Source organism: Zasmidium cellare (assembly GCF_010093935.1).
Source record: "Zasmidium cellare ATCC 36951 unplaced genomic scaffold M409scaffold_15, whole genome shotgun sequence".
Classification (NCBI taxonomy): Eukaryota; Fungi; Ascomycota; class Dothideomycetes; order Mycosphaerellales; family Mycosphaerellaceae; genus Zasmidium; species Zasmidium cellare.
The window spans coordinates 569621-596693 of NW_022986959.1; the positions used below are offsets into that span (position 1 = coordinate 569621).

At 52.2% G+C, this 27073-nt stretch overlaps 14 protein-coding genes across 14 annotated transcripts; 8 read left to right on the forward strand and 6 right to left on the reverse strand.

Annotated features, from left to right (window-relative positions):
• Positions 1-315: 315 nt before the first annotated feature.
• Positions 316-1306, reverse strand: M409DRAFT_22352 (uncharacterized protein; the record flags this gene model as incomplete). The annotated part of the gene is made up of 4 exons (XM_033806297.1): positions 316-604; positions 654-861; positions 907-1207; positions 1262-1306. The coding sequence occupies 4 exons, from the start codon at positions 1304-1306 to the stop codon at positions 316-318; spliced, it is 843 nt and encodes a 280-aa protein (XP_033668436.1).
• A 657-nt stretch (positions 1307-1963) lies between these two features.
• On the forward strand, positions 1964-4251 carry M409DRAFT_22353 (uncharacterized protein; the record flags this gene model as incomplete). The annotated part of the gene is made up of 4 exons (XM_033806298.1): positions 1964-2332; positions 2378-2980; positions 3035-3813; positions 3864-4251. 4 exons carry the CDS (start codon positions 1964-1966, stop codon positions 4249-4251), a joined length of 2139 nt encoding a protein of 712 aa, XP_033668437.1.
• Positions 4252-5348: 1097 nt separating this feature from the next.
• M409DRAFT_22354 (uncharacterized protein) lies at positions 5349-6378 on the forward strand (the record flags this gene model as incomplete). The annotated part of the gene is made up of 3 exons (XM_033806299.1): positions 5349-5493; positions 5545-5651; positions 5704-6378. The coding sequence occupies 3 exons, from the start codon at positions 5349-5351 to the stop codon at positions 6376-6378; spliced, it is 927 nt and encodes a 308-aa protein (XP_033668438.1).
• Positions 6379-6525: 147 nt separating this feature from the next.
• M409DRAFT_66068 (uncharacterized protein) lies at positions 6526-8241 on the reverse strand (the record flags this gene model as incomplete). The annotated part of the gene is made up of 5 exons (XM_033816772.1): positions 6526-6777; positions 6828-7434; positions 7490-7577; positions 7628-7991; positions 8059-8241. 5 exons carry the CDS (start codon positions 8239-8241, stop codon positions 6526-6528), a joined length of 1494 nt encoding a protein of 497 aa, XP_033668439.1.
• Positions 8242-10786: 2545 nt separating this feature from the next.
• On the forward strand, positions 10787-11172 carry M409DRAFT_22356 (uncharacterized protein; the record flags this gene model as incomplete). The annotated part of the gene is made up of 2 exons (XM_033806300.1): positions 10787-11016; positions 11106-11172. 2 exons carry the CDS (start codon positions 10787-10789, stop codon positions 11170-11172), a joined length of 297 nt encoding a protein of 98 aa, XP_033668440.1.
• A 774-nt stretch (positions 11173-11946) lies between these two features.
• Positions 11947-12836, forward strand: M409DRAFT_22357 (uncharacterized protein; the record flags this gene model as incomplete). The annotated part of the gene is made up of 3 exons (XM_033806301.1): positions 11947-12034; positions 12105-12256; positions 12312-12836. The coding sequence occupies 3 exons, from the start codon at positions 11947-11949 to the stop codon at positions 12834-12836; spliced, it is 765 nt and encodes a 254-aa protein (XP_033668441.1).
• Positions 12837-13493: 657 nt separating this feature from the next.
• Positions 13494-15383, reverse strand: M409DRAFT_54148 (uncharacterized protein; the record flags this gene model as incomplete). Its single annotated transcript, XM_033812611.1, has 7 exons — positions 13494-13563; positions 13620-13783; positions 13836-13894; positions 13945-14496; positions 14566-14628; positions 14683-14796; positions 14864-15383. The coding sequence occupies 7 exons, from the start codon at positions 15381-15383 to the stop codon at positions 13494-13496; spliced, it is 1542 nt and encodes a 513-aa protein (XP_033668442.1).
• A 557-nt stretch (positions 15384-15940) lies between these two features.
• M409DRAFT_22359 (uncharacterized protein) lies at positions 15941-16752 on the forward strand (the record flags this gene model as incomplete). Its single annotated transcript, XM_033806302.1, has 4 exons — positions 15941-15986; positions 16035-16195; positions 16249-16404; positions 16456-16752. 4 exons carry the CDS (start codon positions 15941-15943, stop codon positions 16750-16752), a joined length of 660 nt encoding a protein of 219 aa, XP_033668443.1.
• Positions 16753-17568: 816 nt separating this feature from the next.
• M409DRAFT_22360 (uncharacterized protein) lies at positions 17569-17970 on the forward strand (the record flags this gene model as incomplete). Its single annotated transcript, XM_033806303.1, has 1 exon — positions 17569-17970. One exon carries the CDS (start codon positions 17569-17571, stop codon positions 17968-17970), a length of 402 nt encoding a protein of 133 aa, XP_033668444.1.
• A 298-nt stretch (positions 17971-18268) lies between these two features.
• On the reverse strand, positions 18269-19916 carry M409DRAFT_22361 (uncharacterized protein; the record flags this gene model as incomplete). Its single annotated transcript, XM_033806304.1, has 2 exons — positions 18269-19195; positions 19248-19916. 2 exons carry the CDS (start codon positions 19914-19916, stop codon positions 18269-18271), a joined length of 1596 nt encoding a protein of 531 aa, XP_033668445.1.
• A 527-nt stretch (positions 19917-20443) lies between these two features.
• On the reverse strand, positions 20444-20954 carry M409DRAFT_36553 (uncharacterized protein; the record flags this gene model as incomplete). The annotated part of the gene is made up of 2 exons (XM_033810573.1): positions 20444-20628; positions 20699-20954. 2 exons carry the CDS (start codon positions 20952-20954, stop codon positions 20444-20446), a joined length of 441 nt encoding a protein of 146 aa, XP_033668446.1.
• An 841-nt stretch (positions 20955-21795) lies between these two features.
• Positions 21796-22253, forward strand: M409DRAFT_22363 (uncharacterized protein; the record flags this gene model as incomplete). The annotated part of the gene is made up of 2 exons (XM_033806305.1): positions 21796-22033; positions 22087-22253. 2 exons carry the CDS (start codon positions 21796-21798, stop codon positions 22251-22253), a joined length of 405 nt encoding a protein of 134 aa, XP_033668447.1.
• Positions 22254-23585: 1332 nt separating this feature from the next.
• Positions 23586-24776, forward strand: M409DRAFT_36546 (uncharacterized protein; the record flags this gene model as incomplete). Its single annotated transcript, XM_033810572.1, has 1 exon — positions 23586-24776. The coding sequence occupies one exon, from the start codon at positions 23586-23588 to the stop codon at positions 24774-24776; it is 1191 nt and encodes a 396-aa protein (XP_033668448.1).
• Positions 24777-25358: 582 nt separating this feature from the next.
• M409DRAFT_54155 (uncharacterized protein) lies at positions 25359-26668 on the reverse strand (the record flags this gene model as incomplete). Its single annotated transcript, XM_033812612.1, has 3 exons — positions 25359-25574; positions 25634-26316; positions 26368-26668. The coding sequence occupies 3 exons, from the start codon at positions 26666-26668 to the stop codon at positions 25359-25361; spliced, it is 1200 nt and encodes a 399-aa protein (XP_033668449.1).
• Positions 26669-27073: the final 405 nt, after the last annotated feature.

Below are 27073 nucleotides of genomic sequence, written 5' to 3' on the forward strand. Positions count from 1 at the left end.
ACTACCACATGATCACAGCGCTAGCCAACATCCAAGGCTAGCGCTTGGATGTGGAGGCGCAAAGGCGCTTAGGTACATTTTAAACCCAAGACGCATTTGAAACAAGTGTGCAGTCCGACACAGAACGAAGGTCTTACACTAAATCTGCTTATTGGCACACAAGGAACTATTATGACGCCAATGCTCCTCCGGGACACACCATTCCAACCATAGGTGGCGAACGCTCAGTGCAACTGGAAATGGCACAGTAAAGTTGATGGAGAGTTTCACAGAACATGAGATTATCTAGTCGAGGAACAAATGAACTCTGTGTGGCTAAAAGTCGCCCTGAACCTGCATGTATTCCTCGAAATCAAATAGCTCTTGAAGTTGGTCATCTTCACTTTGCACTGGCTCACAAATCACGGGACCGACAGTCCTTGCAGACGTTGGCTCATCGTGAATTGCCGAAGAGCCTGTGAGATGCTGGCGATACCAATCGATCAGATTTTTGCAGAGACCAGTATACTCGCGTGCCAGCGGCGCCAAATTTCCAGCTATTGCGTTTTGAAGAAATGCCTTGAAGTCTGGGCTGCTCTCGCTCTTGGGAAGATCCTTTGTCCAGCTGCTCTGCATATTAGTATTGTATCACTCCAATCGGCATGAGCACATACAAACTCTCCACAACTTCGTTCCCTAGCACAAATACTACACCACGACCGAGGTGTTTTCCAAGATTGTTGTATCGACTGCCTTTGGTCAACATTTCGTTGAAGACCTTCACCGGATCATGGTCGCCTGAGACTGATGGCGGCAGATAGATGTGGTAACCGAGCACGCTTGAATGCTCTCTTTGAGAAGCGCCGTGATGATCGAAGACGGCTAGACACAACATGCGCCTGGCAATGCGGGACTACATGTCCATACGCGTTGCTTGCAAGTAGAGCGCTACCATCTGCGCCTCGGGCGACAAGCTGGTCAAGGAGGAGTATGCAGTCGTCGGAGGGAGCCAAAATGATTGTGGATTCCGGCTCCATTCGGACTTCATCGTACGGACATATTCCACTGTTTCCGTGTCCGGACCCTTGTACTTTTCCAATCTTGAATTCGAGGCAGAAGTCTTGCGGAGCTTGGCTTCAATAGTGAATGATGAGCCCTTGAAAAGCTGAGGACGGGATTGTTTCAGCTGCCACAGTTCGTGCATGCGGTGACGAACAACTTCGCGATCCTAGATGAGGGTAAGCAGAGGCTCGACTCATGCCAATCAAGTCGAAGTACAAACCAAGTCATCATCGGCCACCAACATCTCATGGATGGAGTGAGCCATGTTGCGCGTGGACTTCAGCAATGCGAGGACATGCTTTCCTTATAGCATTCGGTTGCACAGAGTGAACCAGGGATATCGAGGCTGAGAGGCTGAGGCTGAGGCAGCATCCGCGCTAAAATTCTGGCCCGGAAAATTAGTGCGGCGCTAGACACGCGCCTGCATGTGCCTCGCCTCCTTGAGATACCGCGCGGTAAGTGCAACATCCCAAGTCGAAAAACGCTAAGTGAGAGCCAATGAATTTGACTCCCTGATCGAGCACATGCGAGGCCTATCAACTTGCCAGGCACCGGGATCCAAGGCCCGCCAGAGACATGTACATACATGGTGGCTCATACTGGGCGCTGCGCCCGGGACGCATATCTAAAGACCATGACGTGGATCAGCTGACGAGTTAAGGCAATGATAAGACCACCGCGTGAACACTGTACAACAAGTCGGCAAGGCGGAGTAAGTCGTGCGCGTGCGTCGTGTTCGCTAGATTCCCTTTGCACGTAGCTGCACTTCTCGCAATATAAATACCCACATCCGCTTCTGCATCAAGATTGATAGAGAGTACTCTCACTTCGATCTATCAGTTAACGCATCGGCTCATCCAAACAAGTTACAGCGCAGCACAAGTCCGGAACCAGCACCTTACTTCCCCTCACTTTCCTCACGATGACCATTCGAGATGCATCCCACCGAGGGATGGGAGATCCCTCGATGCTGGAAAAGATTGATTCCCTGTTTTCTTGTGGTGCCGGCGAGCGCATCAATATCCCACAAATCATCGTCGTGGGCGACCAGTCTTCTGGAAAAAGCAGTGTTTTGTCCGGACTCCTGAGGAAAGACCTCCCGAGAGACAGTGGACTCTGTACTCGCTTTGCTACGAAGATCGTTTTCCGAAGAGCCACTGAAGTTGGTGTCCGCATGTTCATCATCCCTGACGATAACGCATCGCCAGAGCATCGTGCACAGTTGGAAGTCTTCGGGGAGGTCAAGTACGACAGCCTCGATGACTTTGATCTGCAAGAGATTATGAGAGATGTAATTAGTTGTACCGCTATCATGAAATGCGCTGACGTGGACCAGGTACAACTGGCGATTGGTATTGCTGGCCCAAGTGAAGACAACACGACTAAGCCAACTTTCTCTGGGGATGTACTGCAACTCGAAATATCAGGCCCAGAGGAAGAGCACCTCAGCGTGATCGACGTTCCAGGCATCTTTAGAGACCACACTCCCGGCTTGACCACTAGAGACGATATCAAGTTTGTCAAAGACATGGTCTTGAAGTACATGGCCAACCACCGTTCGGTGATGCTGACCGTTGTCACGGCCAATGTCGACGTTGCCACACAAGAGATTTTGCAACTGGCCAACGAAGCTGATCCAGACGGTCACAGGACTCTTGGAGTGTTGACCAAGCCTGACCTAGTCGATCCCGGTGCCGAAAATCGGGTCATTGCCCTTGTGCAAGGAGTCGCTCGTCCAATGAAGCTGGGATGGCACATACTTCGCAATCCAGGACAGCTGGACATTGAAAACCATGCCTACGACCGGCGACGCCAAGAACAAGATTTCTTTCTAAAGTCGCCATGGAACTGCCTGGACGAGGATAGTTGGGGGATTGAGTCCCTCCGCTACCGGTTGAAGGAGGTGTTGTCGGGGCTCGTGAGGAGATCATTCATCGACGTAAGTATATGAATGTCTACAGACATGGTGCACCACTGCTAAATACCAACGAAGGTCAAGACTGATGTGCAAAGAGAATTGGACGTCACCGAGCAGAAGCTCATGGCCCTCGGGCCCGAGAGAAAAAGTCGCACAGCGAAAGCCGCTTTTCTCACAGAGCTCGCCACGAAGTTTCAGCAGCTGGTTGACTCTGGCCTCGCCGCTAACTTCGGGGCCAACCGTCTTTTCGAAGAACACAAAGCACTGAAAGTGGCACCTGCAGTAATCCTCCGTATGGAGCAGTTCAGGAACGACATGCTGCAATGGGGGAACATGTACATGTTCGAAACAACAAAAGATGCCCAAAGCAGCGACCATCAGACGAAGGCTATTGGACGTGGGACGAAAGACCTCAAAGTCAGAAAGCGAGCCAATTGTCACGATGGCTTGAAAGATCTACTTTGTGCTTCTGACGTGATCTCGCGCAGAGACGAGGACAAATCCACAACTGAATGGCTACATCAGCTGCATAAGGACAATCGAGGATTCGAGCTCGGCACTTTTGATCCCGTGATTCTGGCGTCGGCAATGAAGAAGCAGACCACAAATTGGAAGGTCATCAGCCACGGCTTCATCAGCGACATTATCACCATTATCCACAGCTTCATCGGCACAGCGTTGGCAGACCTTTGCCAAAACGATCGGCTCGAGGCTGAGCTATACAACATTGTCTTCGACGAGGCCATGACGAGATACAAGAGAGCCTTCGAACAGCTCAAATTCATCCTCACAGTCGAGCTGGATGGCACACCAATGACACAGGATCCCCACTTTTTGGACCGTTTGGACAAGAGGTAGGTGTAAGGCTAGCCGACTTGCATGACCATCAGCTAACCGTTCCCAGTCACGAGCACAGGTACCAGGAACGCTTTCACGAAAGCGCCATCGACGATACACGATACGGGCTGATCGTGAGACTGGACGAGATGTCGCTCAAACGATCAACGAGCAACGAGCAGCATGTCATCCGCGACATCCACGATATCCTGCACTCCTACTACGACGTGGCCAGGACGAGATTCATCGACAACGTCTGCAAGCAGGCCGCAGACTTTTTCTTGGTCAACGGTCCTGATACGCCGTTGCGGGTGCTGTCACCCGTGTTCGTCAGTCGCCTCACGGACGACAAGCTGGAGCAGATCGCTGGAGAGGAGGCTCAGGTGAGACGGCAGAGGGAGAAGCTTCAGAAGGACATAAACAGTCTCACGGAGGCTATGAGGATCTTGTCTTGAGCTGTACCACAATTCTCTGGGAAGCAATGCCTCGTTTCGTTCAGGATCCAGCGCAGGATGATACCGCCCGGGATGGAGAGACTGGGGGTCTGGCCGAGAAGGAATTTATCTTATAGTTGGACCATTTCGTTCGTGAGTAGCAGTCATAGAGTCTCAGCGTGGCTTTCAACACAGCTCCATGTTAATCCAGCCGAAGATCCCCAAGAACCTTTGTGCAAGGCTGATAATAGAAAGCGACGTCTGGACCGGATCTTCACGGAATATCGTTTTCCCGGCTAAATGCCAAGACGAAATGAAGGAAGCTCCTCAGCTTTGGGACCCTCCTTTCCAGCATCCAGAAGATTGAATACACACGTCAAATCCTGACAATTCATCGAGTAACCCGCACTGGAACGCCAGTGTTTCTGTGCTCTTGAAATGGCTTCGAATGCTTGACACCGCTGAGAAGCCCACGGTCGCAATCTGCCTCGAATACGTTCCATACCTACGTTTACTCTTCGAACGATCCAGCGATTCCGAACACTGCCAAGTATACCCAGTATACACCACTGGAGACGCCTGTAAAGTCCCGGTTGTAGAACGAATGGGGAATCTTGTACGATCTCACGATATTAGGGCGGTGCCAATCGCAGAGAACTTCCCCGAGATGCCTCGAGCGCTGCGGCGTGAAAAGACCCCAAGACGGTAGGTTATTGTATTCCATACATGAAAGGTAAGTCGAACAGAACCGAGAGTCGTATTTGAAGAGCCGGGGGGTTGGAAGAGAAGGAGAGACTGGAAAAAGATCATCTGAAGCCGTGGAGCATCGGGAGAGGAGAAGAAGGCCCAGAATTCAACATATCTGCGGCATGAACAAGCACGAGATGGAATAGCTGGAAGGATAAGGGGATATCAAGAGCAGGACATTCTGTTATGAAGTTGTTCGGGTACCACTACACCGCCCAAATACCCTCATCGTCATCGGCCCTTCAGCCGCTCACTCCGGACGGTCGGCGACTTGCCGAGTGTGCGAGCGACTTCGGCGACCCGAACCTCCCTTAATACCAGCACCCCATCCCGGACATCGTCACGCCCACAACACGACGAATGCACGCAAGATGAGTGCCACCGCCGCGGTCGATGCCCGGCCGAGCATAGCTGCTACCAAAGAGAAGACGGAGAAGGCGCTGATTCGATACCCGTTTTGGCTTGGAGGAGCTGGGAGCTGCACGTCGGCATGTATGCTCCATCCTCTGGATGTTGGTGAGAGGAGGGAGTGGTCTTGGCAGGCGGATACCGGCTGATATGTTCCAGTTAAGGTCAGGCTGCAGACACAGCGGAGGAGTGGAGTCCGGCTGGGGCTTGGGCAGATGTTTGTTCATGTGGTGAAGTCGGATGGTATTCTCGGACTGTACAGCGGAGTACGCATTCACTCGGATTGGACAATGTCGGTGGCAAGCTAATGAATGGCAGCTCACGGCATCCCTACTTCGACAATGCACATACGGCCTCACACGATTCGCTGTATACGGCAAGCTCAAAGAGACCTTCATCGCTGACAACCCCAAGCCCTCGTTCCCCTCCCTCCTGGCGATGGCATCTGTATCCGGACTGGTCGCAGGAATCGCAGGCAATCCAGCCGATCTTTTAAACGTCCGCATGCAAAACGACGGTGCCCTCCCACCCGAACAACGCCGACGCTACAAGCACGTCTTCGACGGCCTCTTCAGAATGATTAGAGAAGAAGGCGTTGGCAGTCTCTTCCGCGGCGTCTGGGCTCACAGCACCCGCGGCATCATCATGACAGCCTCCCAACTCGGCAGCTACGACTTCTTCAAGCAGCAGCTCATGGACAGACTATCAATGACAGACAGCATCCCAACGCATTTCTCGGCATCTCTCATGGCGGGCTTCACAGCTACGACGATTGCCAGCCCGGTTGATGTCATCAAGGTCCGGCTTATGAGCGCTACCACCAAGCAGAGTGCTCTTGCGATCGTGACGAGGATGACGGCGAATGAGGGTTTGAGGTGGATGTTCAAGGGTTGGGTGCCGAGTTTCATGCGACTTGGGCCGCATACGATTTTGACGTTCATCTTCTTCGAACAGTACCGGAAGGCGTACAGGAAGTTCTACGGATATGAGTAGGAAGATGAATGTGCCATTCCGCAGGGTTACATCTCACTTCTTAATTTGGCAAACTGGAAGGACTCGAACTGAGAGACTTTGACGATCGGTAAAGGCTCTCGTGAACTCATCATATCTATCATGTCTGACTTTTCACAGACTGCCACTCTACGTGGTATACCTGAAGTCACCCGGCGACACCGCACTCGCACCACCCAGGCCAACGACATCTCTCAGACCATTCTCGCCAGTAATACTGCCACGAGCGGCCCTCTCATCGAGCTTCCTATTCGCTCGTCTCAGCGTCAGACGCAAACCGTACATCATGATGATTCCCGCCAGGGCGAATCCTCCATTGATCGACATGGCCATGACATATCGAGGTGCCGCGGAGTCGGGGTAGATGTATGGAGTCCAGATCTGTGAAAATGTCAGCCTGGAAACTCTCTGCTATCGGCTTCAAGACTTACCTGAGCGATGTTACCGCATGCGTTGATGAATGCGATCGCGGCGGCACGCTTGATGCGAGGACGTAACAGAGTCTTCTGCGCCCACGCGGCGACGACGGTGTTGGCGCTGTGTCCGCCGACCATCAGAAGGATCATGGCAAAGTATCTGGCGCCTTTTTCGAGGGTCGAGGCGGAGATGATACCCGCGATGATCGATACTACCAACGGCCACATGGAGTGGAACGACGAGTTCCTCGTACGATCGGCAGACCAGTTGTTCAGCACAGATGTTATCAGACAGACCACGTATGGCGGCACCGTCAAAAGCAACGTATCGATCTTGTTGAATCCCAGCGTGGCCACAATGCTCGGCAAGAAGTTCTGCGTCGAAGTCGAGACGAACACGCACTGGTTGATGGCGCAGAAGGCGTACGTCCGCCAGTCGGTGAAGGCCATCTTGAATCCATCGGACCACGACTCCGCGACTTCATCGACTTGACCTGCGTCGCGGATGAGGCGCCATTCGGCCACGGCTCGCTCGTCGGCGGAGAGCCAGCGGGTGTTGGAGGGGAAGTCGGGGATGATGAAGATGGCGCAGAGGGCGATGAAGACGGTGATGGAGCCCTCACTGTATCCGAATCAGTCAGCGTTGTTGGTGATTCGGTTCGGGAGTGGTGACTTACATGATGAAGATCCATCTCCACGCCGGGATCCCCAGAGCGCCGTTTAGACCGCTTTCGATGCCTGCGCTGATCAGACCGGAGATGGCACCTTAAAGTCGTCAGCATGTCGTGCTATCGTCTCAGATCTCGGATACCAACCTCCAACCTGCAAACCACCATACAGAATCGCACACCTCACACCCAGCTCTTCACGCTTGTACCAAGAGCCTAGAAGAAAAAGACTGCCCGGATAGTACGCCGCTTCGACCAAGCCCAACAGAAATCTCACCCCCGTCAACCCGCCCGCGCTCTGTACAGCGCCCGTACACGCACTGAGCGTCCCCCACGCTGCCATGCACGCAGGCAGATACAACGACGGCCGGAGTTTGGTGAGAAATATGTTGGACGGGACTTGCATAAGCACATATCCAACGAAGAGAATCGACAGCGCGAGCGAGTACTGCGTCGAAGTGAGATGCAGATCGGCTTCCAGACCAGCAACTTTCGCAGCAGCGATGTTATTCTATCACGCAGCATCGTCAGCAAACTCTCCAACACCTCGAAGAACGACGAAAAAGGACAATACTGACTCTATCAAGATAATTCAATATATAAATAAACGTCAACATGCCCGTACACCGCACATCCAGCTTCCACTTGAGCTTCTTCTCGATGGAGCGGAACTCTTCCTCGGACATCATCTGTGCGGCCGCGACGCGGAGGTCGTGCACGGCGACATCTTGTTTCGTGAGGTCGTCGATGTCGTCGACCATCGTGGCGTCGAGGGCTTCTTTGTGGGAGGGGTCGCTGGGGAGGGGTTTCAGGGCGATGGGGGTGGCCATTTTGGGCGGTGGTGGTGATGGTGATGGTAGAGAGGCGAGCAAGATGGAGGATGTTGATGGTCTTGGCTACTCGACGGTCTGATCGCGAGTAGATGGAAGGACTCAGACAAAACAGAATCAGCAGAGCAAACTTTCCCGGACAAGGCTTGTATCTTATACAACTTCCACCGGTGCTGTGGGGTGCAGGATTAGAGGGGAAGTTTGGAGAAAGGTTTGCGTGGTGGTGTTTCCCATGGGCACACGGGCACGAGGCAGGTATCCAACATGTGGTTGTCTCGTGGTGCTTTTCGGACAAGTTCCTCGGGTTTCGTCCGGGTTGTGCATTGGACAGACGGGAAGGATTTTGGGGAGGCAGAATGTCGCATGCGGTTTTGATGATGCTGAGAATTGAGCGGGGGGCTGCGGCGAGAGGTCCAGAGACGAGTGTTTTGCCTACGTCGCTGTCGTTGTTGGCAAGAAAGTAGTCTATACCAGTCGACACGGAAAGAGTCTCGGCAACGAAGACGGACATGGATGACTACACACCCTCCAAACCCTCCTGACTGTACATCTACTTCTTCTGGTTCCTGTCTCACACTTACCTCTCTAGGAAGTACCGGCACCTCCGAAAACGCCACACCGTCTACATTGGGCGAGTTTGGAGTCCTTCGTACTAGCGGGAGGATCTGGAGGTCGGATGGATCCGATGGGAGGACGGATGGGGGAAGACGGAGCGGTTTTCGTGGACTTTGGTGGAGGGGCGCTGCTGTGGAGGGACGGATGAGATGGGTTGGGAGGTGGGTGTGGGAATGTGGAGGACGAGGGTCGAGCGTCGTTGGGTTGCTGTGAGGAGGGAGGTGAGTTCTTCCGTGGAGGATCTTGGAGCTGATCTTCTTTGCTGGTCAGCGGGTCTTCGTGGAATATATAATCAGTCTAGTGTTGGCGAGTGCTCTTTCCCCTGTTCTGCGGCCGACAAATCTCGAGTGGTTTGACAGTGTGGCTGTGTGCTTGCTGCACGTTGGCTCTCGAGCAGGCATGCAACTTGTCTGGACGGTTGCGATTTGTCTTGACGTTGGCGGTCATGGCAACGTCCGAGTATTGAGGTTAGCTCTCTGGTTCAATATTCTGAGTGGCCGGTCAAAGTAACAAGATCCGGAGAGTCGACAAGAAGTTCGTGAATGTTGGTGCTAATTTCGACTTTGAGCGCCGAACAAGAGTGCTGTATGTCGTCTCTATGGTGGTCTCGAAGATACGATCACTCTCACAGTTCGAGAATTCGGTACTCGACACACTCAAGCCTTAGTCGATGTAGGAAAGTCTCTTGGAGAAGTCTGGATTGAATTGCACTGCGGCAGGTTTCCCTCCACGGCGAGTGACCCTCCGCGATTCCTTCGCTGTCCAGAGCATTTCACGTAAACGAAACAGCGATGTCGGCAAGACTGAATCTGCTTCATATCAAAAGAACGATCATTCGATCTCCGAAGAGCCTCAGGATCCGGCGTGAGAGTCTACCTTCTCGCAGCCTAAGGAGCGGGTACCTCCGACTGGTGCTTGAAACCACGACGATATGCACCTGTTTGTATGCACCTGTTTGTATGCACCTGTTCGTATGCACCCGTTCGTCTCAAAAGAGTCATTGTCATCATGACGAAGGGAAAAATGGCAGAGAGTCGAGGCTCGCGTTTCATACGACCCGTCGTCATCCCTAGGAAAACGAAACCTTCGAGAAAAGAAACCTTCGAGAAAAGAAACCTTCGTACCAAGTGCTCAGCCTCTTTTCTCGAAGTTGGCGCCACGTGGAAAAGCTCTTGATCGGAAATTCTAGACTTCGCATCCGAATCGTGCCATGAATTCAGGTCTTGATGAGTTTGACTCGGGGTGGAATGATCATGATACGCGGCGCACAAGGCTATCCCCAGACAGACTGACCGGCACCCCGGATTCACACGAGGGACGATTGTCATGCACCCCGGAGATCCGCGCACATCACAGATCACCGCAGGCCGCGTGACGTGACTCGCGACAGCACAGCCTTGATGAGCTTAACTCTTCTCATCACGGAGACGGCCCAACAACCTCAAAGTTCGCACGGAAGTGAGCTGAGCGTGGAACCTTCGGCTTCGGATGTAGGGTTCAACCCGGTAAGTTGTCGTTCCTACAGCCTTGTGCCTGCGTCGGTCGTTGCAGCGGCTTTGGAGAATGCCTGTCGTCCACCTGGCTAGTACTTGATACCCTGGAGGTACAATCTCAAACTAAGACCATGCTTTGGTCTAAAATTGCGAACTGCACTCGCAAGACATCGTATCCTCTGACAGGTTGACGTCAGGCATTTCGTCTGAGTTTTCGAGGAGGAGGCATTATATATGTCGTACTGATCGAAGGCATTTGTTTCTCATCTAGCATCACATCAACGACTGTCCAGAATCAAAAACGACACTCCCACCTAAGCAAAGCATTCGTCACACTTCTACAACCCACCGTCACAAAAACACCAACAATGTGGTCCTCGATCCCAGTCATCTCCCTCATGGCCCTCGCTGGCTCCGTTGTCGCACAGCAAGGCGACATCCTCTACGGCCAACAGTGTTGCTACGACGGCTGGCAGCACTGTCAGGACCAAGGATCGTGGGGCTGCATTCAGATCGACGGCGGTGGCCCGAACTGTGTCAATCAGACGCCTAACTGCGATTGGGCCTGTGTGTCGGGCTATGCGTATCAGAAGGATCGGTAAGTGACAACGAAAGCTTTCTCGAAGTTGAGCCCGCAGTGTTCTCGTTCTGCTTTTGAAGAACTCTCAGCTAAAAATTGCTTCCCAGGTCTACCGATCCCCGTTGCATCTGCCCCGGCTTCCAGGATGCCAATCAGCCACTGGGCTACTGCTAGAAAGTCGACGAAGAAGATGAAGTCCCTTCAGGGCTCCGGCCAGTTGTTTCCCGGGGACCCAGTGGACAATCACACTGCGTGTGGGGAGCTTGGAAGATGTAATATAGCGCACAGTATCTGGATATTACTGCTTCTCCAACACATGTTTCTCACTTGACTCACTGTAGCTTCTTTACATCGAGCTAGCCTGCGAACTGGGCGATTGACATTGTCGAAATCTTTGCAGCAGTGATGCGGACTGCGTCTGGTTGACACCCCGCCTAGTATCCATGGTCATACAGACATCGTGTGAATTACTGAAAGGCGCAGCGATCAGGTACTGCTGAAGAGCATTCGACAAAAAGAAGAATGGGTGCCAACATACGAACACGCCGCCGTTACCAACGAAGTACGAACACGAGGCGCAAACATCCAGTGCACCCGACTTTAAGCAACGTCAGTGTCACGATATCAGAAACTGTGAAACAGACTATACATGCTGGCGTTAGCAAGTCTTTCCTTGATTACGACTTTCGCGTTGATGGTAGCGCCGACAGGCGACTGAGCGTATAGCCGCACCTTTGAAAGCCCGATGCCGAGCAGAGCCTGATTGAGGACCGCTGTACGCTAGAGCCTCACTCGTCTCGATGGCATCGGGGCATCTGTCCAAGACAGGCATAATTCAGCGAATATAAAGCATTGTTGTGTATATGGTCGGCGTTCAAGCCCAGCAACGTGCAGCAGGGATATCCCACGGTCTAACAATCAGTTCCACTTCACTTCGAAAGCGCGCAGATGGCTTCCAATGCTCCGCAGCGATGCTGCTATACCGGTGTCAAACACGAGGGCGAGGCGAAAGGGAGGCTTGAGAAGGTTGGAGGCAGTAAGTAATGCGGCGGTAAAAACAGAAATCGTGGAACTTCTTTGCTGATATAGGAGTGTGCTACTTCTAGTCGAGTCGTACATCGCGGAGCCAGAAAGCAAGCAGACCGATACTGCTGTCCTCCTCTTGACGGACATTCTCGGACACAAGTTCAACAACATCCAGCTCATAGCTGATCGATTCGCCGAGAATGGCTACTTTGTTGTCATGCCCGATCTATTCGTACGACTCATCTGAGCACCAACACCTCTCTCATTCGCTAATCTGCCCCTGACAGGAAGGCGATCCAGTCCCACTGAACTCGATGCACGACGGCGAGGCCATCGGAAAATGGTTCCGAAGCGGCGGCCCAAGTGGTGGGCACACTACCGTACAAGTCGACCCCATCGTCGAAGCCGTCATCAAAGGCATGAAGTCTCATTACAACGTCAAGAAGATCGGGTCCGTAGGATACTGCTTCGGCGCGAAATATGTCGCTCGCTACTCAGCGCCCGGCAAAGGCATCGACGTCGCCGCCTTCGCTCATCCATCTTTCGTCGATGCTGAGGAGCTCAAGGCCATGGCTGCTTCTTTGGCCATCGCCGCTGCGGAGACGGATCACATCTTCCCGCCGGAGAAGAGGCGCGAGTCGGAGGATATCTTGAAGGAGATGAAGACACCGTATCAGATGACGTTGTACTCGGATGTCGAGCATGGGTTTGCGGTCAGGGCAGATTTGAACAAGCCGGAGGTGAAGTTTGCGAAGGAGGCGGCGTTTTTGCAGTGCGTGCAGTGGTTTGATGAGTTTCTGAAGAGCAAGTGAGGGAAAAGTCTGCGTATAACTAGAAGAGTCTTGAGAAGCTCAGAAGCTCTCCACTTGTTCAATCACTGTGCATGACATCACTGTATGCGTAGAGTCGGACATCATATCTGGACTTGAACTCGAAACATGAAACTGCGTTTGTTGAGTACCTGGTCTTACTTTCAACAAGGCCCTGTTACGATTGGTTTCACGCAGCGTGCGATCATTTTGTAGCCCTGACGTATGGTATTATTGTCACAAGCTAATGACGGTGCAAAAGATACGACTTTTCTCGGATCGTTCTGGGATTTGCTTCTGTGATGCCTTGGTCCGGTCTTTATGCTCGTTAGTGGGAGACATCGCTATTCGTCAGGCCAGATGTGGCAGCCGAGTGGCAGACAGATGGCCCTGCCTAGAAACCAAACTCCAAGCGTATACTTCCTAGGTTAACTTCAAATATTGGTTGGAACTGTCTGGTGCCGCAAGCTGAGGTTGAAGGCTAGCATTACAAAAAGCAGCCTGCGATTAATTTGAACCAGGTATGTGTACGTCACAAACCCGAGAGAGATTCTATCTATACACGTATACTCCTACGCTGAAGCCACCCCAGCGTTTTGGCGAGGCACACGTCCAAGTCGTTCTACAGGTGTGCTGTCCTTCTATTATCGAACCAAATCCTCAATCTTTCGGCACGGGAGCGAACTTCGACATCCTTCTCAGTTGAGGCCCGTACTTCATGAAGATTAGCCTGTACCAATCGTTAGTCAACCTCGTTCGAGTTGTAGATCCAGGGCAATTGCTTACGGCATTGGTAGTCCAAGACAAGACAGCGCGCCGAGCACACTGCAGGCAGGGCCGACTCCCATGTTTCTGAACATCGGTCCTGCAGCCAAAGGCAGCCCACAAGCGAGCAGAGATCGGAGGAACGTATTCGCGGATGTGGCGGATGCCGCATACATCGCATAGGTCTTGGATGATCGTTAGCTTGCATTTTGCTCAGGATATTATGGGAGATCTTACGTCTATCAGAAAGTGCATGCACTGCTGGAAGATGATGTTGAAGCCGGCGCCGATGAAACCTAGAAGGACAATGTCAGTATGGACCTCGATGGAGACTGAGATGACTGACCTGCTGCAACGGTTGGAATAGCCCAGTGATACTTCGGCGCAGCTGTCCACCCAAACCAGAACAGCCCAGCCGTGAAGAAGATGCCGCCAATAATCATCGGAGGCAGTCGGGCCTCTGGTGCCGCTCGATCTTTGTTCTTGGCAACAGCCTTCGCGTAGAAGCCTTGATTCGCCAAGTTGATCCCCATAGCTGACAAGATCCCCACGAATAGCCCAAGAAACGGCAAAGTCGAAACTACCGGCCCAAATCCCCTCTCTTCTCTAAACACGATCGGGGAAACTTCGAGCGTCATGTAAAGCAGCCCGTATACGAATGAGGCGTAGAACGCTATGCACGCAACCATTGGCTCCGTAAACAGCATCTGCAATGGCCGACTGAAGTATTTCGTGATCATGTTGCTCGGTCGTATCCGCTCTTGCTCGTGCGGGTGCCAGTATCGATTGTCGCCAGTCTCGGCTCGTAGACGTTTCGCTTTACGTTTGAGGAGTGCGGGCTTGTAGAGCTCAGGGAGGGCGAAGAAAGTGAGCACAACCATGGAGAAGGCGAAGATGGCTGATATGTATTCGGTCCTTGCGATAGCAAGTTAGCGTGGCTTCATTGCCGCTGTTCACAGAGCATTACATCTCCATCCCAGGTGTGGATTGTTCGTGAGGGCGCTGCCAATGACTGGACCAAGTGTCGGCCCTGCAGTGATTATTAGCATCTCTCGTATCCATAATACTACAGGATGAGACTTACCGCCTACTGTCATGACCGCGAAGAATGTGATAGCAATCCCTCGTACCTTCGGCTCGTATATGTCCCCCAGCGACGCGCCGACATTGCTGACAGGGGCAGACCCAAACACTCCAGCTGTGTGGACAAAATCATCAGCCTGTATCCTCACGAAGCTCTGGGTCATCCTCTAGCTGTCACGTACCGAAGAATCGAGTGATTATGATGATCTGCAGATTCCTGCTAACCGCAGTTCCGATCGTAAACAGCCCCATCACAGTGATCGCAGGAAGCATACTCCATTTCCGTCCGTACACCTCTGAGATTGGGGCCCACATGAGAGGACCAACTGCGAAGCCCAGAACGAAGAGCGACACGGTCAGGACTGTGACTTCCTGACTTACACCGAACTTCGCTGCAATGACAGTCTCAGCAGGCGAAATGATCGAACTCGCTAGAGATGCGCAGAGGGCCATGAAGCCAAGCTGGACGGTGATGAATGCTTTGCAGTATGGTGACCAGTTCATTGGGTTCTCCGGGTCGTTATCTTCGAAATCAACAAGGTATGCTGGATCTTGCTCTTTCGAGGCATGTTGATTATGCGTCTCTGGAAGACCCTCGTCCGACTCCTTGTCATCAGGGCGCGTTGTCTGATCGTGATCGTGCTCTCCTGCCTCCTGTTTCTCAAGCGAGTCGTCCATGTCGTCTGATCGTTGGCTCTCCATGACTAGACCAGACCATTGCCTCGGAGACCGGGACCGAGTCGATAAAATCGAGAATGCCCCTGTTGACGACGCCCATAGTATCGTCACGTGGCCGGGCATTCGGCTCACCGCCAATGTCGTTGTGGCTAACCCATAGTGCCGAGAACGTTCAAATCTCGGGTCTCGCTATCCAACTCGGCCGAGCTGAAGCAGCCCTCCATATTAGACCTAACTGAAGGATCCGGCTGATCTTTCAGGCTGCGTTCAAGATTTTGGGAGCCCTGTTTAGGGCTCAGCCTCACCATTGCCAGATGAGTGACATTCTGTGCTGGAGGAAGCTTCAACTCTGACCGCACATATCTACAAGTTAGTCCCAACGGTGCAATGGACGTCCGTGTCGGAAAGCGCCAGGATGCCGACTTGGTAATCGTGATGCGCTCCTCGAAGAACAATTCATCCGAGAAGACTGAACAGGTCGCCGTGGTTCGAACGTTCAATTTCGTTAAAGCGCAGACTTCACGATCTTCACAAACAGTCAAGCACCTCAGACAGCGGTATTAGCGGCAATTCTCAGCACAATGTCCTCGTTGAAGCCCCTGAAGCTCTACCATAAAGGAGCCGTACGTAGAGGACGTACGAAGCTGCGAAACGAACATCACTAATTTCGGCAAGGCCCCAACCCATGGAAAGTTGTCGCCATTCTCGAGGAGCTGGATCTCCCGTATGAGCTTGTCAAAGTCGAGGATATCAAAGGCAAAGAGTACTTGGCCATCAATCCTAATGGTAGAGTGCCTGCACTAGTGGATCCGAATACAAGTGTTACGACGTGGGAGGTACAGAATGTGCAAGAGTGACATATGAGAGTCTTTTGGCTGACAGTGGATAGTCTGGCTCAAAGATCGACCATTTCATCGAGACGTACGACCAAGATCACAAGATCTCATTTGGCACCTCGCCCGAGAAGTTCTTGGCTCGCAATTGGGCGCATTTCCAAATGAGTGGCCAAGGTCCCTACTTCGGGCAGAAGGCTTGGTTCAGCAGGGTAAGTACGATGCCACCCATATGCACAGGTCTTGTCTGATGAAATCGATAGTACCATCCGGAGACAGTGCAATCCGCGATCGATCGCTACGGCAACGAGATCGAACGTATTCTCGGAGTCATCGAGTTGCATCTTGCAACCACTGGACAGCAATATCTGGTCGGCAATAGAGTGTCATACGCAGATCTCATGTTTGTCTCTTGGAATGATCTGCTTCCACTACTCAAGGGTGCGGACTTTGACTACAAGGGGAAATTCCCCAAGACCTTCGAGTGGAATGAGAGACTGGCTACTAGAGAGAGCGTACAGAAGACGAGAGCGGGGAAGAGCAAGGCCATGGCTGCTTAGATATGGGTCAATGTAGTCCTTATGGCAAAGACCGTTAGCGGCAATGTAGCTCACTAAATACTTGCTGTTTGCACTGTGTAACCTTCATATCGGCGTCGGCCTCCTAGTAAATTCAGTGTTGCGATCCGGGTAGACACGATCAAACGAGTTTTCGATTCTGAAACTATGGAGGCCTGCATGTTTGGGACTCACGTCGTCCTACAGGTAGTGGAAGGGGATGCTCTCCCAAATGCTCTTGTAACCAGTGTTGCCGGCACAGTACACGCTCTCGAAAAGAGCAGGACCCATTGAACATGGATCCTCATGCTATGTTGAGCAGGGTTGCCAGTAAGTTTCATTCCAATCTAATGCTAGTTACGAACATACTTGTGTGCCGGCATTGGTACAAATTCTACAGCAAACAGTGTGGGCTGTCTCGAAGAGGCACAGGATCTGACAGGATTTTTTTCGATACTCAAAACCCTCTCTGTAAGACTTGCGTCAGGAACGGGATGAATGCGCGAGGGTGACTATACCTATATTCTGTCAAGGGCGCTCGATTTGCTTTCATGGTATTGCCGTCCTGCGAGAATTTCGAACTCGCACTTTCAAGAGGCCGAGACCGAGGCTTCGAACGTTCAGCCGGGACAATATTTGTCCTCTTACTAAGACTCATTCCTGCAGACGGTTCAAACGTAAATCGAAAAGGAGAGTCAGCTCAGAGTCAGCTTGGTTTTCGCAGTCAGATAAATACGGAAGCGAAGTACATTCAATGCCGCAAGCAAAACAGAACCCCTCCTCACGTTCTTCATGACCGCAGCTTTCGAAACGACCAATATGACGCACATCCTCATCATCGGCATCAAGCCAGGCTGGTTCAGCGAAGCAGGCAAGAAAGGCTACAACATGGGCGAATCCCGATCGCAGTCCCAGGTCGAAGCGAGTGTGAAAAAACTACAGGAGGACTTACGGTCGCTCAAGAACACAACAGTCGAAACCTTACAAGTTCTTCCTGGCGAGGATGGTGACTGGGAGAAGCTGGTGGAGGCGTTGCAGAAGAGGCATTGGGATGGGATATCGTTCGGTGGAGGACTGAGGAGACATCCTGATCTCGGCGACTACTTCACACAAGCGATTCAGATGGCTATGCAAGAGAATCCGGGGGCGAAGTTTCTGTTCCCGTTGGTGCCGGATGAGGTGTATCCTGCTATTAAGGAATATATCCCACAGGCGGTGTAACGTGCGAAGAGAGTTCGCTTCAAAAATGCAGGTGTTGGTTGATATGACGAAGGCGCAATGGCGGTTCAGATGATGCTGATACTGTCATATCGGGACATGAACGAAAGAGATCAAGGAAAGGACGACCGCAAGTCGGAAGCCGTGACAACGACAAGCATTTGGGAGAAGAGTTTGAGTATGTAATGTAGATGTCCTCGAACAACACTTTGTACGACTGAGACGACCCCGTTCTTGTACTTGCGCCTTTACGATGCCGCCCCTATCAACACCATTCACGATTCTGATCAACAATTGCAGCTCATCTTGGGCGAAGATGCACCATCGGTCCATCTCTTAACGCAACAAAGGCATCATAAGTCTGATACTGATCCGGATTCTGCCGTCCAATCCTTCCATCTGCAGCTCCACCCCCAAGATTGTCTTTTGGGTCTTGAATAACCTCATACTTGTACACCAGCTTTGAGATTACCAGCATCATCTCCAGCCACGCCAGGTTCTTTCCAACACAACCACGAGAACCTGCAAGGAATGAACAGAAGCCCTGCTCCTGGATCGCTAGCCTCTCAGGTGAGCTATGCTCAGGCAACCAGCGCTCAGGTCGGAAGGCAAACGGCTCAGGGAACACATCATCGCTGTAGCTAAGGCGATAGCAACTGATGCTGAGCTTTGTCCCTTCCGGGAAGTACTGGCCGTCGATGATCGTGCCTCCCGACAGGACTTGACGTGCTGGATCAGCCCCGACGGGAGGTGCCATGCGGCAGGCTTCTTGAATGAAAGCCTTCAAGTATCGACAAGAGTGGATTTGGCTACCGCCGCGAATCTCATTGTAGGCGTTGAAGGTTGACAAGATCTCGTCCGCCAGCCTCGTCTGGACGTCGGGGTTCTTGGCCAGATAGAATATCATCGCAGACATGACGATCGACGTAGTGTCCGATCCAGCAACAATCAGCAGCTCACATTCGCCGTAGAGCTCGTTCAGATCATAGCCGGTTCCAGTCTCCGGGTCTTTGGCGTCGAAGAGGTAGTAGAAGAAATCTTTCCTGACCTCAGATTCTGGCTTAATCAACGCTCTGTTCTCGTGTTCTACCTTGGTCCTCTTCTCAAGACACGAGGCAACGAACTTCTCCCAGTTGGTGACAGCTGGTGGCGAAACGTAGCCCAGAATCTTATCGAGGCCTCGTGGCTTGGCCCAGACCCACCACTCTGCCAAAGGTGAGAATGCTATCTGAATGAATGTCAGCAACATGTAGCGAGATACAAGCGTCATGCAATCTTACGGGGTGAAACAGCTGAAGAAATGTAGCAAGCACTTCGGGCACATAACGCATCTCACTCCCAGGCTCGATCATTCCAAACGACTGGCCGAAGCACAGGTCTCCCAGAATGTCGAACACAAGGTAATTGATCTCGTGAGCCATGTTGATAGAGGTTGTACCAGTCTTCCCTTGATCTCCCAACAAATCCAACCAGCGATCCACATTGTCATGAATGAAGATTTCAGCTGACTTCAACGCCTTCTCCGAGAACGCCTGGTTCATCACCCGTCGCTTCCTGGCATGCGCCGGAATATCTGTGACATTCCAAGTACTCGTGACCTCAGCAGTCCTTGGCCAGACTCTGTAGTAGTCACTCTTTCGCACGTTGCCTTTCGGTCCAAATATTGATCTGAAAGCCGTGGGAGTGTTGATGAGTACTGCATCAGGCCGATACCGGAAAGTGTCGCCGTATTGTTGTTGCAGACGCCAGAGCCAGATGTGACGATCTTGTTTGAGGGTGTGCCAGTAGGATGGGAACGTGCTGATTCTAGCGAAGAGTGGCCCGGGATATTTGGCGAGTGGATGGAAGTAGAGCCGATAGATAATTGTGGAGACCACATAGGCTAGGATGAGCGAGGACGCCGTGGCTGCCAAGCTGAGGTACGAAAACCAGCCTGAAACAGAATCCATAGCCACGAGGTTCTATGGGATGGGCAGAAAGCAAAGACAAATTCGGAAACTGTCTCGTTTACATATGCCACAATGCAGGCATGTACGTCGCTTGCACAACGCGAAGGCCGAATTTGGAAAGGCAGCCGTCCAATCACGGGCTCGCCATTGGTGTAAGTGAATGCCGCGGTGTCCCCAAGGCACAGGATATCTATTACCCTGCTTAGCTCTTGTCAATCAGATGGAGATGTCCTGATTTATTGAGATAGTTCTGATCCTATTTGTTCATGACCACTCCAGCGATAGCAATATTCTGGAGAAACAACTGCAAACTTCCATCAGAGACGAGGTAACGAGCGCTGAAGACCATTCGCTTCAAACAATGTTCAAGACTCCTCGCTCGATAGGTCTAGAAAAAGCTACACAAAACCGACGAGTACAGATCACATGAAATTCCAACCGCGAGCCAAACAGCAACTACCTACATCCTCAAACTCTGCCCCCAGCGAACCTCTAAATCTTCAATGTATGATTTCCGCCACCAACTTCTAACCGGTGCGTCCGTTGGGGCAGACTTTGTTCGACCAAGCCTGCTGAAAATTATGGGCCAAGCAGTTGATGACATCCTGTCCAACAGGCCCAATCGCCTGACTGACATCGACCACCGTCTTCTTTTCGGTATCATTGTAGTAGATCTGCACGTTCTGGACGTCGTCGTAGGCCTGACCGCAGCCTGCCACATCCCAAAGTCAGTATGACTGTCTTCTGTGAAAGAAGACCATTTCTGCACTTACGATCGTCACTATCGTTGTCAATGCCGCCCCAGACATCGTGGGCCGCGGCGAGGATCTTGTTGTTGTCGCCGCCCAGCTGGTCGGTGCTGAAGGCGATTCGGTAGCGCTGCCATCCGGATTCCCACCAGTTGTAGAGGATAGAGGCGTCGGCGAGGCAGACGTCGCGTTTAGTGAAGAGTTCGCTATCGACAGGGGCTGGAGTTGTAACCGGGGCGGCGAGAGCTGCGCTGCAGAGGGCAGCCAGGGAGATGATTGTAGTCCTCATGGTGATAATGTGGTTGCAAGTATTGGGTTTGTGGGCCTTTGAGGTGTTTGGAAAGATTCTGGACTCGGAGAAGCTGTCTTTTATGATGTTCGAGAAACGGTGACAGAGAACCGGGCTAGTCTTATACTCGGGACAAACACATTTCACAATCTAGGTCCTAGTATCTTGCTTCTGCTGCTTCGCCTCGACCGTCCTCTTGGTAGGCATAGGGCGGCATCCTAAGCTACCATGACAGGCATGTCACGATCCTCATCTGTGTTGGTTCTTGCCGTGTCAGATTTTCAGCCTCGTGTCCTAACATAGCGGCAGAACCAAACTTCCAGTTCACGAAGCTGGAAGAGCGCTAAGCAAAGCCCCTTCACTAAAGCATTCGTGAATATCAACATTTCTCATTGGATGGCAGAACGCTTTAGTAATTCGCGAAGATGTCAGCGTAGGGTTGCCCAGCGGGATTTGGCCAGCCGGAAGCCAGGAGTCAGCTGGTAGCGAGGATTGATAAGTTGAAGCACAAGCGAACATTCAACCAAAACGACATTAAAATCTTCAGCGCCTCAAAATAGAGGCGACTTTGTTCATTGAAATGGATGTGGTAACATGCGTCTTACTGTAAACCAACATGGGATTTATCGCCCCTTCGAATTGTAGGACATGGCTGGAGCCAAGAATAACTCACCACGAGATCGTCTTCAAAGACATCTGCAAAACACTGATATATAGACCTTGAAGATCTCTGATTGCAAGTGTGTTCCCAACAGCATCCACCCTCACCTTCAACAACAACTACACTTTCCATCAGCGACGATACCATACCCCACAGCGAGCCTCTGCAAAACGATTTAAGATGAAGTACGAGATCCTCGCCTCCCTGTTCCTCGCCAGCATCTCCTACGCAGCTCCCGCTCTCGAGCGAAGAGGCTGTGCAGCAGATGCCAGCTGGGGCAACGACTGGCAAGAAACCGGCCTCCACCGCCGACAAGTGCTCTACAGCGCGTCCAACAGTCCCATCTGCAACGGCATCGGAGCCGACGGAGCGGACCACATGCTTCAAGCCGGCAATGTCTGGGGCGGAGCGGTCTCCAGTAGGATATCTGTAGAGCCTAAACAAACTGAGATGAATGCTGATCCTCGATAGCCTGTGCTGCATTGAATCGAAACCAGCAGAACTATTGGGACCCTGATCAGCACAGCTATGTTATTGACTCATCTGAGGTCTGGGGTATTGGCGGTGATGATGTTGCTCAGTGCATGATCCAGCAGTTTCAGAAGGCTTGGGGTGATCATTGCTGCCGTACTGCTTAATGGTACCAACTCGTCAGTCATGTTGTGCGAGCAGGAGGTTGGCGTTTTCTCTAGAGTACTTATTTCTCGTTTGACTTGAATTTAAGTTTCTGGGTACGTGTCTTAATGAACTGTAGTTCATCACTTCTCAAACCCAGCTACAATGGACACACTGACCCGCTCTGGGACGGTCCCATTCTCTTTCACCACTAGTGCAGCGATCATTTCAACACATTCCGCTGAGTATCTCCCGAGTATAGACGAGAACTCCAATCGAAGAGTAAGCACAAGATGCTGCAGTGGCGACATAGACCAGGAGCAAGGCTTCGTCCTGGTCGCCCATCACATGTATCTCGCAATCCGCGGAGGCCTGTCAGCTCTGAGAAGGATTCTGACATCTTCAATGCGCGGCAGGCGGCGGGAAGAAAAGCTGACGTCGATCGCAATTTCATTCGGATGCTTTGGCCAGACATAGGTGACACATGGAACTTGGTGGGTAAGCTCGACCTCATGGCAGCTTACATTTACGAGAGCAAACAGACTATAATCATGAGTAGAGCCCTACTGCCTTATACCTTTCCCTGGACCCTTGAAGGAAGCCCTTGCATAGAGCATCGCCCTGCACGTATCGCAGGAAGGATGCAAAGGCGATCGTACACACTGTACTAAAAAGCCGTTCGTTGTGTAAAGTCTATCACACGGGGGCGACACTGCGGCTTTGTATAAGTAGGGCCAGCAAAGAAACAAATTCGAGGCGGCTGACAGAGTTTGAATCTGTGGAGGTGGCTGAGGCAGAGATCGTACAGTGAGGCATTGCACCATACTACGGCTACAACGCGCGGGCTCCGGCTCGTAGAGTATACCATTGTAGGTAGGAGCTAAGCCCGTTCCTGACACCGGATCAGCCTCGCTCCCATGTTTCTGCCTTTCCAGGCGGTGCTTGCGATTCAAGCCGTGCGCGAGTGCGAAAAATCAGGCACTGAGATTACTGGCGGGTGGCCCGCATGCTGGACTGGCTATCTAAACGCGTGCTCGCGCTACGATTGCGATTACTTCGAATTCGCGTCATGGCGATTGGACGTTCCACGAAAGACCATGCGGCGGTGCAGTGCACTGAACGGACTGCCCTTCGGCGCCGAAGTGCGTTGTTCGTGATTTTTGGTATAAGTTCGCTGCCTTGTCGCCCATGCTTGGCTCCGGACTGAGCTCAAGAACAGCACAGAAGTCAACACGATGTCCTCCGAAACCCTCGTCAACTCCTCCGGCAGCCTGAACGTGGCTCCTAGCATCAACCCACAGAAGCGCAAAAGGAGAGCACAACCACAAGCTGTCGAGCGATGCACAGCGAATGAAATGGTGAGAATCTCGCCATCGCCCACGTTCTTGGACTGGGCACACCAAACACCCAGCAACAAGTCTATTCGAAAGAGTATATCTTCTTCCTCCCTCTCATCCGGTGCAAAGTCAGGTCGATCTTCGGCGCAATGGGACACGGAGACTTCTTTCGTCCGCGGCGGCAGCTATACGCTGCAGGACACCGCGGCGCTCGACACGATCGAGTCGCTTTTGCTGCAATACGGCACTGCGTCTCACATGGGTGCAAGGGACTGGAGCTACTCGTTTTACATCAACGGCAGTCAAACAGGTGCCCTCATCTACAAAGTACTGGATAAAGTGGCCATGATCTCGGGAGATCCACTGTGTCCGCCGGATCAATACCTCAGCTTTATCCGAGAGTTTCAAGCACATTGCAAGAAGCAACACCTAGGCGTCGCCATGGTCGCGGCCAGCGACAACATGAGCAAGATCGCTCACCAGCACAAGTGGATGTCCATACACTTTGGCACCGAGAAAGTTCTGAATCCCTGCACCAACCCAATGCTTCTCGGACGCAGCGGAAATAGGACTGTGGCAAAATGCAGGCAGCTGGTGAAACAAGGGACAACCGTGGACATATACTGTCCCGCTGAACAGTACGACGCAGCCATTGAGAAAGAGCTAGTGCGAATCTACAAAGACTGGCGTGCAGCGCGGAACGCAGAGAGCGGGGCGACGAACGCGTTCATGACTGTATACGACATCTTATCACTGCCTCGTCTGATGGCGTTTGTCTACTCGAAAGACGCCAGCGGCAATATCAACGGCTTCGCAGCTCTGCGCAAGCTCGGGCAAGGCTACCACGTGGATCCGTTCATAGCAGCAGCCGACGCACCGAAAGGCACCTCCGATCTCCTGTTGTACGCAACCATGGCGCTGGCCAAAGAGACGGGGATCACAAAACTGAGTCTCGGGTTCGAAGTCGTTCCAGAGCTAGAGGACATGGAGCGAGTACCCAAAGTCTTGCACGGCGTCATCAAGAAAACGCATCGTCGAATCTTTGGACAACTGCATTTAGGAGGCAAGAAGACCTTCTTCGACCGTTTCCATCCCGATGAGCAGCAGGATGCTGGACTGTGGATTCTGTATCCACAACGACCCAGCTTGAAGCATATGCTTGCGACGATGCACTTTGCAAATATTCGGGTGCGGACTGTGATAAGTTAGGTTTGCAGAGGGCGAGAAGAAGAGTCGCGATGGTTTCATTTGCATTCTGCATCTTGTGTGTTCTGCATTGTGTGCGTTCTGGGCAAGCTAGGCGTCATTGTGGTGGCTTTTGACGGTGTTCTCTTGGTTTGCCTTTCCTATGTATATGTATGTATGCGTATGTACCGTTCGATGTATAATGAAGTGACATACTTAGCCTGGCCAAGCTCGACTTTGTATGATGCCATTCTCTTTGAAACATCCGCCAACGAATCATTGAGTTCTTCCAGCCTGTGGGCCAATTTGAATTCGATGACTTAGGGAGATTGTGCCACAAGTAGACATCGTCACTACGCCCAACGCTTCATTCGAGTCTCGTATGTATGCAACCTGTAATAGGAGGAAGTGTTTATAGTACGTTGGTGAAATGAGTGTTTCTACCTGCTACTAATGAGTGTACATGCCGTTATGCCTCACCTCACAAGCAAGCCAGCATTAACCTCCCATCAAGTCATACCTCCGCGTCAGCTACAATACTCCCCGGCAGAGAGCCTAATCCCTGCTTCCTTCATGCCCATCTTCGACAGTACATCTGTGGGTCATTTAGCAGGTTCCAGACTGATCAGTGAAAGTACCAGCAACGATGGCGAATGAGCCGTGGTCGATGTACTTGGTTGGGCTAGTGTTGTAGTCCTCAAAGTTAACACAGTGCTCAGCCACGTTCTTGCTCTTGCCATAGTTCCAGATGGAGGCTGTGGCCTGCTTGACAGCGCTGGTGCCGTGGCTGGCACTGTTGAAGTTGGCCTTGTTACCGTTCACCTGCACAGAAGGTCAGTCGCTTGCAAGCCTGTGTTGATCCCAACTATGGGACTACTTACCCATGAGTAGTAAGCGTTGGTGGTGTCACGCTTCGAAACATTCTGGTCGGCATCCTCCGCTGCAGAGACTGTCTGCGAACGACCATCCGGGTGGAGGCGGACAGTGGCCTGCAAGGTCTTGCCGCTGTCGAGCTCGAGAGCGTTCCAGCTGTAGTAGTGCCACAGCTCGCCAGCCTCATCCATGTGTGGCTCCAGGGTGCTCATGGTAACGTTCAGACCGTCGACGAGAGTATGGTTGGCCTTGGGGAGACCGAGAATCTCGTCAATGTCTGCTGGCATACGGCCCTTGATACGACGAGCGTCTGGAGCTCCGTGGCGGAGGAGTCCCTGGATCTGGAAAACGGTGAAGAAACCGGCGATAACGGCGTATGTGGCCGCGAGACCGCACTGGGTTTTGTTGACGTCCTCTTCCTTGGCAGTCGCTGGACATTTGCCAGCGGCCATGTATACCCAGGCAGCGGTACTGCCCACGCCAAGCTGCAGCCAGCCTAGGGAGTAGGTGGCTCGCTTCTGGGGGGAGTCGAGGGCGGTTGTAATGCCTCGTGCCTGGATGTCACTCTCGGAGTCGATTGCGTATGAGATTGAGGTAGATTCCACATCCCGCTTGGTGCCCTTCTTGGTAGTGACCTTATAAGAGTGGGCCCTCGACCCCGTCTCGATGCAGATAGTGCCACCTGGGTTGCCTTTGAACGTTAGTCACCGTAGGTAAATACACTGGATTCGGGAGATCGTACCATCGTAAGTGCCAAGGTCACTACCACCGCAGTTGTCGCCCTCGTACAGCTCCAAGTAGTAACTGTAGCCCTGGTTTTGGCCGACCAAGAAATTCAAAGATGCTGTGTAGCCAGGGTCAGGAATATTCTTGCAAACGCTTCCCGCCTTTGGGCTGGAAGGGCCGGACTGGGTGCCAACGCCCTCGGAGGTGCATGAAATGCTTTGCCAGAAGGCGACTTCCCAGGTGTTGACTGCTGTTGCCTGCTCAATCAGAGCAGAAAGAGCGGCCAGGCCGAGAGCACTTGAGGTGACGAGCTTCATGATGAGAGAATGAAGTTGTTGCTTGGATTGTTGAAGAGAGTAAAACAGATGGGAGGCTGGCTCAGCTGTGCTTGCTGTTCGATTCTGGTTGATCATTGCGTGGTATATATATTTTGCTCGACAGACAAGACATCCATCAATGTAACACCACGTGCATCGCTGTGATACAACTCCATCTCTTCATCCAGCTCCCCTCGCCGTATGTCCAACTTGTCCGGCACCGACTGCATTTGAGACGGAGCATCCTTCGTATACGGGTTCTAGCTCTGACATTGGTCCAACACTGAGAGACATTCTTTCTACTGTCATCGTTTCCACGATCGCTCCATTGAGGATTGTTCATCACACCCAACACCAACATCAGCTGGGAACCAACAATGGGTCTTTATGCAACGCGACGTGATA